General features: G+C 33.7%; 2 protein-coding genes across 2 annotated transcripts in view; one reads left to right on the plus strand and one right to left on the minus strand.

Annotated features, from left to right (window-relative positions):
* The first annotated feature begins 4194 nt into the window (after nt 1-4194).
* LOC132167242 (cocosin 1-like) lies at nt 4195-6948 on the plus strand. The gene is made up of 3 exons (XM_059578150.1): nt 4195-4406; nt 5454-6183; nt 6723-6948. Exons 1-3 carry the CDS (start codon nt 4211-4213, stop codon nt 6874-6876), a joined length of 1080 nt encoding a protein of 359 aa, XP_059434133.1. The 5' UTR covers nt 4195-4210; the 3' UTR covers nt 6877-6948.
* A 1762-nt stretch (nt 6949-8710) lies between these two features.
* Nucleotides 8711-9592, minus strand: part of LOC132167854 (cocosin 1-like) — a 2677-nt gene continuing 1795 nt past the window's right edge. The window contains exon 3 of the mRNA XM_059578892.1: nt 8711-8737. Coding sequence (XP_059434875.1) covers nt 8711-8737 — 27 coding nt within the window. The remainder of the gene's footprint in view (nt 8738-9592) is intronic.

The raw sequence follows: 9592 nt of genomic DNA on the forward strand, positions 1-9592 counted from the left end.
TAAGAATTTTTTTGACATTTCGATTGACCCAAAAAATAAATTGTCAAAAAAAATACTTAGAAACAAAAAAATTTTGATGCGTGAGCGGATATGTGCATATATATATATATATTTGGGATTTGGCTTACATGCTGTTATTAAAATAACAGCATGTATGTTGTAGTTTAATTAACGGTCAAGATTGAATTTTTCAAACTTTCTTTTCATTTTCTCTCTTTTATTAAATGCTTTTAAAAGTAAGTTAATTTTAAAATATAATCTTAACCGTTGATTCAATTACAGCATAATAACAGCATGTAAGCCGGATCCATTTATTTGTAATTCTTATGTTTAAAAAACATGCTTCTCAAGGAAGTCACGTTCACATAGGGTCGGCAATTTTGACACGACCCGCGAACTCGACACGAACACGACACGAAGTTAACAGGTAATGGGTTTGGGCTTATTGGGTTCGGGTCTTAATCGGGTCTACCCAATTAAAACACGATTAAATTCGTGTCTGGCGGGTCGACCCGCCATATACGTTTAATAAATGGGTCTGGCGGGTCAGTCGGGTCTGGCGGGTCAATCGGGTCTGGCAGGTCAATCGGGTCTTGCGGGTCTCGGGTGACCCGCCAGACCCATTTATTTTATTTTTTATTTTTTTTTTAAAAAAAAACCTATGTCTAAGTTCTAACTAAGTTAACCCTAACACTTACCGACTCACTCACGGCTTCATTTCACTCTTTACTTCACGACTTCACAGTCTTCACTTCACTGGCCTATTCCTTGTTTTTTCGTTGCTTTTTCTATGTGGATCTATATATTAAAGCATTATCTTTTAAATCATTATTTATATATTAAAACATTATCTTTTAAAACTTTTTATTCTTCTTGGATGGTTAGGCTAAATTTGACTAGTCCTTTGGCTTAAGAGATCCCTTTATTAAATTATTTTTCTCAATTTTGATTAAGGTTTTTTTTTTTAACGGGTCGGGTCGGGTCGTATTACCTGTTTAGCGCACGAGTCGTGTCGGGTCGTGTTTACCCGATATGACCCGGTTATGCTAAACGGGTTAAGCGGGTTGTGTCGGGTTACCCGGATATTTTTCGTATTATAATCCTGTCAGACCCGCTAACCCGTTTAATTAAACAGGTCATATTCATGTTTCGAATAATCGGGTCGCGGGTCTTAACTTGTCCTAATCGGGTTTACCCGATTACCCGTTTTATTAGTCCTAAGGTCCACATAAAGTCAGAAATCATGAAAAGGCGGATCTTTTTCCTTTTCGAGAAATAATTCGTAAAGAAATAATTGTCAGAATTATGGTCTGACATTCAATTATGGTCCAACAATGTCAGGATGATTGAATGTGTACCATTTGTCATTTGTGAAAGGCTAAAGCATCTTTAACAAGAAACGACGACGACCGATCGCCTCGTCCAAAGGTTTTCATCACGTGAAGGAATGTATAAAATATAGATGAAGGACAAGGGGGGTGTTTATTAAACCCCACCCTACTGTCATCCCCCACCCGTATAAAATATAGATGAAGGACAAGGGGGGTGTTTATTAAACCCTACCCTACTGTCATCCCCCACCTCTTATCGCACTGTTTATGAATAAAAATAAAAATAATAGTGATTAGTATGAAAAAAATAAAAAAATGGTATTAAAAAATAAAAAATATTATTTTATAGTGATTTTTTTATTTAAATATTAATAAAAAGTAAATAATATGATATAAAAAGTGAATAATTTAATATAAATGTAAGAATATTTTTTTTTGGAAAAAATAAAAATAGTATGGTAGGAAATGAACAGTGCGGTGAGGTTTACCCAAAAGCATAATTGCATACGGAAATGTATCAATCAAGTGGCCGTAGAGGAACATCGAGACAAAAAGGTGTAAAAGTTCAAATAAAATTGTTCTAAATTGAGACAATTTTGTCCTAGTTGACTTCTCTCTATTTCAAATAAAACTTGTAAAAACAGACAACTCCCGTGAAGCGTTCACGGATTATGAATCTCTGAAATAGTTTTCCTAAAAGTTTTTCTTTCTTGACCCATTTATGTAAAAAAAAATTGATAGAATTCATCAATTTTTTTTCAATGAATGAATCCATTATTCATTTATGTGGAGTTCACAAATTTAATAATTAATCAATTAATTTGGTAGGATGAATTAAAAAAATATTAATGTGAATTATTTTTTATTTATATAAACTGAGTAAATCTAAAAACTTAACTCTTATATAATTTTTGTATAACTAAGTTGATTTGAAGTGCTCATAAACTATTGAATTTAAGAATTGTTTTAATAAAACACTTCATATCAGCCCAATTACAAAAGAGTTGTACACAAATTGAATTTGTAGCATTGCTCATATAAGCCCCGGCAAACCATGTGGCTTTATGTAAAGCTTACGAAAAAAACAAAAAAGAAAATGGTATGACTTTTGCCTGACATGTCACATTTACTTGTGAAACACGTCATTAGTTGGGAAAAAATGATGAAGCAGAATTCGAGGGTTTTCATTGAAAAATACTACGCTTCATTTTCCTAAGTTTTCGTCGGTCCACGTATCCAGAAAATCCAGGATTTCTTTGAAAGCGTGTCGGTGAACTTAGACTAGGGTTTTGATTTCATGAATGATTTTGACAACAAGAATTGTTACTGATTGCCACGAGGGTGGACGGCAAAAAAAACATAAAAATAAAAATAAAAAATTCCCACGAGGGTATCCAAAAAATATTATTTTGCCACGTGGGTGTGAAAAAAAAAAAACATTATTTTGACACCTAGTTTTTACCGTACGGGCCTACGCCAAAAAGTCCAACTCATTTTTCAGACATCCTGACACATGGTCCATGTGATGGACCATGTCCATGTGCAACTTATACAGAATAACAAATCCGAAAAAACGTATATAATACCAAATAATCATTCATTGCAAAAATAAACAAAATTTCAAGGTGGAATTGCATGCAGTAGTGCAGTACCATGCAAAACCACCAATCTCTTTGATGGGGTATGTTTTTCTTGGTCAAATTTACCATTAAATTTATGTTCGATAATAAATTTTTTAAAGAATAAAAATAAAATGTGTAGATATGATAAATAAAACAATAACATTTCTCTTTTTTTATAGACACGTACTGACAACTAATAAAAATAAATGCACTTAATGACGGAGAATGGGAGGAAGAAATTAGGCTTTTTGTGGGATTGGCTCGGGAAGTGTGGTTTCGGCGTAATTATGTTATCCATGAGGGATCTTTTCTTCATCCAAAAGATTGGCGTATACAAGGGTAATTGGGATGTTGCTCTGAACCCACTAAGCGAAAGAATAGGCATGGGTATTGTCATAAGCGATCAAGAAGGACGAGTGAGAGCAGCCCAAAGCAGTGTCTATAATGGTAGTTTTGATCCCACCATTGCGGAGGCTATTGCAGCTGTGCATACACTGCGGTTCTGTAATGAAGTTGGACTGACCAAAATATGTCTTGAAGGTGACGCCAAGAATGTGGTGGATGCACTGATTTCTTCGAAGGTAAACTGGAGCAAGATTGGCCATATTGTTGTAGACGCAAAATTCTTGCTGCAGAAGTTCACACATTGGGAGGTTCAATATATAAGCCGTGAAGTTAATTTTGCAACTCACAATATTGTGAAATTAACTGCCCAGTTGGGCTTAGATAGAAAGTGGTTATGAGAAATTCCTAATTGTATCTCGGAGATTATTCGGATAGAGCAAGTTTGCTCTATCTCATTGATTTGATGAAATATATATATATATATATATATATATATATATAAAATACTATTTCTTCTTTTTAAAAAACAAAACAAAACAAAAAGAAAAACACAAGAAAAAGAGAAGTTTGGCATGGCTACCGGGTAGGCCTCTATTTGAAAAAGACTGGTTGCCACGTGTAGTTGTAGGAGAGAAGAGCCCCCACGCAACCAAAGAGCAGTACCTTAGAAATACAGTGTTGAAACTGCTCCATTAGAATCATCCATCTTTCCATCCATAGAGCTCTCTCTCTCTCTCTCTCTCTCTCTGTATACCCTCGATCCGCTTATCTTCTAAACTACAGGTACAGAAATGATGTGCTGCCACTACTTAATTTCTTCTCTGAAAAATCATATGTTGATTTATTTATTTGAATTACATGGTATACTGACTGTTATATAATTTAATGATGTGAAGCAATAAAAAAAAAAAGATGGAGTTTGAGTTGACACCCAGGCTGGCTGAGACGATATTTGAGGGAGATGGTGGAGGATACTACAGTTGGTCGAGTTCTAAATATCCTGCACTTGGTGAGGCCAAGGTTGGTGCTGGTAAGCTTGTTCTGCACCCACGAGGTTTCGCTCTTCCCCACTATGCTGATTCTTCCAAACTCGGTTATGTTCTTCAAGGTTTGTGCATATACTTTATATATATATATATTTTACTTTAGGAATGCCTAGGCAATTAGGCAGAGTTTTGACATAGTTCTTGACTTCTTGAAAAATTGAAGTGTGAAGTTGTGTCCAAGGTGGATGATTACTTTTAATACGATTATACAATGGTTTATAATGCTTTATGAGGTTTTGATAGAAATCAGCTCCATAATTTAAAGATCGTAAGAATGTTTGGAGCTGGGTTTTATCAAGAATGAGATCAGGGAATTTGTCTGCAAATTGAATGGCTCGGTCAATATATAGGTTTAGCCATTCCTTGACATATATATGTTAAAACCTAGAAATCTGACTTTTGTTTGAAACTGATTGATCTTAGGGGCTGAAATTACTAAACCACTTACTTTGATGATACTTAAAAATGAGTGAAGATGTTTCTGGTGTTCATCCATTGATTTGAAAAATATGACGACATATATATATATATATATATATACCATCCGATGATTTGATCTAGCTAGATGCTTCTTGAGTAGGTTAAACGGTTGAATTTACTTGATTACTAGTAAAGTTAACTGTAAGATCAAATTAAGTTTGATATAGCTGATAATGACAGTTGAACTAACATTTATATACGCTTAATTACGAAATTAAATGTTTACCAGCCAGCATTAAAACTACTAAAGTAACACTATAAATAAGTCTTAAAACATAATTTTTAATTTTTTTTCTCTCCCTCAAAACCTTACGGTAATTTTAAAACTCAATTCTCTCTCTTGCTAGAACAAAAACATGTTCAAATTTCGTCTCCTTTTGTTTTACACAAAACGCAACCAAATTACATAGATTTTATTTTATTATTATTATTTTTTTTATATCCTGAAAAAATATTAACTTGGTTAATAGTGAAAAGACAAAAATACCCTTTTACTATAATTATCTAGATATTATTCAATTGAAATGAAATGAAGAGGATCCTAATCAGTAGCATACTGAACTTTATGAGCATTTAATTTCTTGTTTTCAAATTCTACACGTACCAAACACTTTTGAGTACTATTTTAGGCAGTGATGGAGTAGTGGGAATGGTGCTCCCCAACACATCAGAGGAGGTGGTGTTGAAGCTGAAGAAAGGAGATGTGATACCAGTGCCAACAGGATCAGTCTCATGGTGGTTCAACGGTGGAGATTCCGAGTTTGCTATGGTCTTCTTGGGAGAAACATCAAAGAGTTACATCTCCGGCGAATTCACCTACTTCTTTTTGTCTGGAGCTCAAGGAATCATGGCAGGATTCTCCCCTGAGTTTCTTAGCGTAGCGTATAACACCGACAAAAATGGCGCAAATAAGCTCGCAAAAAGCCAAACCGGTGTCCTCATAATCAAGCTACAAGAAGGAAAATGCATGCCGGAGCCCAACGCAGAAAAAACCGGCAAATTGGTTTACAACATCGACGCTGCATTGCCGGATCTTCGTGTCAAAAACGGCGGCGCTGTCTCTGCATTGACGGAAGACAAGTTTCGCTTCCTCGGGCAAGTTGATAAGCTGAGCGGCAGCCTCGTTAAGCTTGATGCTGAAGCAATGCGGTCGCCGTTGTTTGCTGCTGATTCTGCAGTGCAGCTGATTTATGTTGCGAGAGGAAGCGGGCGCGTTCAGATAGTGGGCATCAATGGCAAGCGCGTGCTGGACACGGAAGTGAAGACTGGTCACTTGCTTGTTGTGCCGAGATTCTTCGTCGTCGCCCAACTTGCTGGCGGAGATGGACTCGAGTGTTTCTCTATAATAACAAACAAGCAGTAAGTATTAGTATTAGTTAATTTGGTTAATTAGTTATTTCAAAACTCCGATATAAAAAAATAGTTATTTCAAAATTTATAATTTAAAAACGAAATTTTTAAAAATGTAGTATGTACCCGTCTATTCTTATAATTAAGCTTAAACTTTTAGGTTAAATAATGATTTAACAGTACTTTAAAATCGTGCACTTTTTGTAAAGATCTGTGATTTGAAAAATGCATATTTTTTTACGTTCACAATTTTCTCTTTAAAATGTCAAAAATTTCCTCCGAACTGGGTAAGCGGATATGTCCTTTTGCATGTAAGAAAGTGACACATGTTACTTTTATAGATGGAGTTGGAGAAAATTTCTCCAACCTAATTTGATAGAAAACTCTACCCGACCGGCCCTCTGCGAAATCACATTAATTGCCAAATGCAATCTACTCTTTATTTAAATCTAGGTTGATGATCATATGTTGTAATTGTTTGTTAAATATTTTGATAAAATTTTATTGAAAATGGTATTTCATTGTTCTTTCTAATTAATTTTCTGTAGGCCTGTCCTGGAAGAGCTTGCTGGCAAGGGATCGGTGTGGGAGGCATTTTCCCCGGCGGTAATAGAAGCCTCCCTGAATGTATCTGCAGAGTTTGGGAAAGTTTTCAAGTCAAAATTGCAAAAGACTACTGTCCTTATCCCTCCACAAAATTAATTGAATCCTTGCGGATTAAAAACTATATATGTTTTGAGGTTATAAAAATAAATAAAAGTTCAATATTGGTTATATATTCTGTTGTAATTCTTATGAAAATAAATTAATAAATAAATAGTTTTCTGGGCTCTTAAATTATATGATCTCATAAATTTAAGTGGGTAGATGCGGCGGTGATTGATTCCTCTGGCTGAGTTTCCAATGATGAAAGAATAATGCTATACTTACTCTTACTTTTTTACACAATTTTTTCATGCTCGTAGGTGGCTTTTAAAACTACCATTGGATATGAGATAGATCTTAATTGAATTTTGATCCAATGGTGATTTTAAAAGCCACTTATTAATATGAAAAAATTGTATAAAGAAATGAGAGTATAATCCTCATGATAAAATAGTCTATTTGTTATGAGAAATGGTCAATTTTGACTTCTCAATTAATTGGAGAAATATATCATAAATGCTTTTTTTTTTTTGAAAAAAAAAAAAAAAAAAAAAAGAGGTAATGTTCTTTATATTTCTAGATAATTTTTTTATAATGGAAATGGGATATTTGAATGGATAATCGAATGGATTTGCATGATATATAAGAAAAGATGAGATGATTAATACTGAAAATGTGTATTGAAAATATGAAAAGAGTAAGAGCTTGTTTGGGATTGCGTTTGAAAAATAAAACTTTTAAGTTAAAAAATGTTTTTTAGCAAAAGCTTCATTTTCAAGTTTTTGTCAAAAGTACGTTTTGCTTTCAATTTTTTTTACCAAACGAGTACTTTTCTTTAAATGAACTTCTAGAGTATTAAATGCATTTTTGAACCCTTCAAACATACTTCCAAACAGGCCCTAAGGCTAATTCGGGCCAGTCTCAAAGCTAAAGCTCCCCAAATTCGCTAACCAACCAATCTAACAAACTACTAACAACTTTATTACCCACGTGACTCATTAATTAACATGTCCCAACTAACTCACTAATACAAAACATGTAGATAAAGACCCACTTATAAAGAGACACGTTACACGTTCTTCTCTTAACTATAATTTTTACAAATTTATCATTGGATTTGTGAACTCACATGCATGTATGTCTCACAAGATTATGTTGTGATGTTACAACCATTAGTTATTAATTTTTCATTGATTTTTTTTTTCTCTTTTGACCGTTTGACAAATATTGGTTAATTTTTCACATCGTTATGAGTTTTATGAAACCGTTTGTCATTAAATCCTCATGAGTTTTATGAAAAAAATCAACTTAAGAAATTTTTTTTTTAGCGTTTGTTATTAATTCATGAGCTTAATTTGAAGGAAAAGTCTGACACTTGCGTTACTACCGTTGGTCATTCATTTGTCTTAATGGTCTTTATAGAAAACTTATTCATCTTATTCTCTATAAATTAAGCCTATCAAGAAACATTTGAGAAAATCACTTCTTTTTGCTAAAAGTCATGTACAGTGCTTCTCTTGGTGAAAAAAAATAAAATAAAATAAAAAATCAGCCATAAAACTTGGTTCTCCTTTGATGTGGCTTTTAGTCTTTCTTCTTCTTTGATCAAAGGGTTGTTCACTTGATCTTCGTTACTTGGAAGTGTGTCCTTAATGAAGGTAGAAGCTATACTCTAATCCTGGGAGGTTGCGTGTCAAGAGATCCGATCGCACCGAGTTATATACTCCGGAAGGCACGAAATCAACACTTAAGGACAATGCTCTTGCGTGATTCTATAGCTTTGAGAGATTTTTCCTTGCTCGATTTTTATTTATTGTATTCTATTTATCTTAATATTAATTGTTCGAATCAATATTATTTAGCATCAATAAAATTTTTTGCACCATTCATCTTATTTTCCAACAGATTCACCCTCCCACTGTACGAAATAATGATTGTTATTACTTCTCATGTTTTTTACTCATGCAACCACTCTCAGATTCTTGTCGTTGGGAATACTCATGCCCTTAAAAAATTCAGTTCACACAACTCTTGGACACGCTTCGTTCTAATCACACTTTTGATATTTAACATTTAGAGTTTGTTTAAGATTGTATTTAAGAAATAGAACTTTTAAGTCAAAAAGTGCTTTTAGACAAAAGTTTCATTTTTAAACTTTTGCCAAAAGTGAGTTTTTGCTATTTTTAGGCTTTTTGAACCCTTAAAAGTACTTTTAATTTTTTTACCAAACAGATATTTTTTTTTTCAAACGAACTTTTTCAGTGTTAAAAGCATTTAAGCCCCTAAAAAAAAATACAATCCGAAACAGGCCCTAAATCTCATATTTTATCCCATCATTTCGATTTTTTTTTTTAAAAAAAAAAAAATTATCTAACCTTTAATTTTTTTTGGGTTTTACAGCGGCCGCTACGGTTCTTTCCTCTTCTTGGGAAAACTTATTGTTTTATCACTCTCTTTGGACTTTGCCATAGGACGTGTTGTGCATCCATGCAAAAATGGGAGCAAATTACAATCTCTCAATAGGGGCCGAGTCTCTCCCCTTAAATGATGTTTATAAGAAATGGATCCGGCTTCTATGCGGTAGCGAAAACTACCACACAAAAGCTGTTATACATAACAGTCCATGCAAAACTGTGCCGTTTTGCAATAATCAAAATAGGACTCTTTGCCTTATTTAATGAATAATAAAAAATTCTTATTACTTACACCGTTAGACTTGCAAGATGGAAACAAAACAGCAAGTTCCAGAGGAGCATAGAGGAAAGTTTCAGAG

This window comes from Corylus avellana, chromosome ca1, assembly GCF_901000735.1.
Source record: "Corylus avellana chromosome ca1, CavTom2PMs-1.0".
In the NCBI taxonomy this organism is placed as follows: domain Eukaryota; kingdom Viridiplantae; phylum Streptophyta; class Magnoliopsida; order Fagales; family Betulaceae; genus Corylus; species Corylus avellana.

Coding starts and splice junctions, on each gene's coding strand:
- LOC132167242 (XM_059578150.1), top strand. CDS start 4,211: ATGGAGTTTGAGTTGACACCCAGGCTGGCTGAGACGATATTTGAGGGA. Junction 4,407..5,453: donor ACTCGGTTATGTTCTTCAAG/GTTTGTGCATAT, acceptor GTACTATTTTAG/GCAGTGATGGAGTAGTGGGA. Junction 6,184..6,722: donor TCTATAATAACAAACAAGCA/GTAAGTATTAGT, acceptor AATTTTCTGTAG/GCCTGTCCTGGAAGAGCTTG.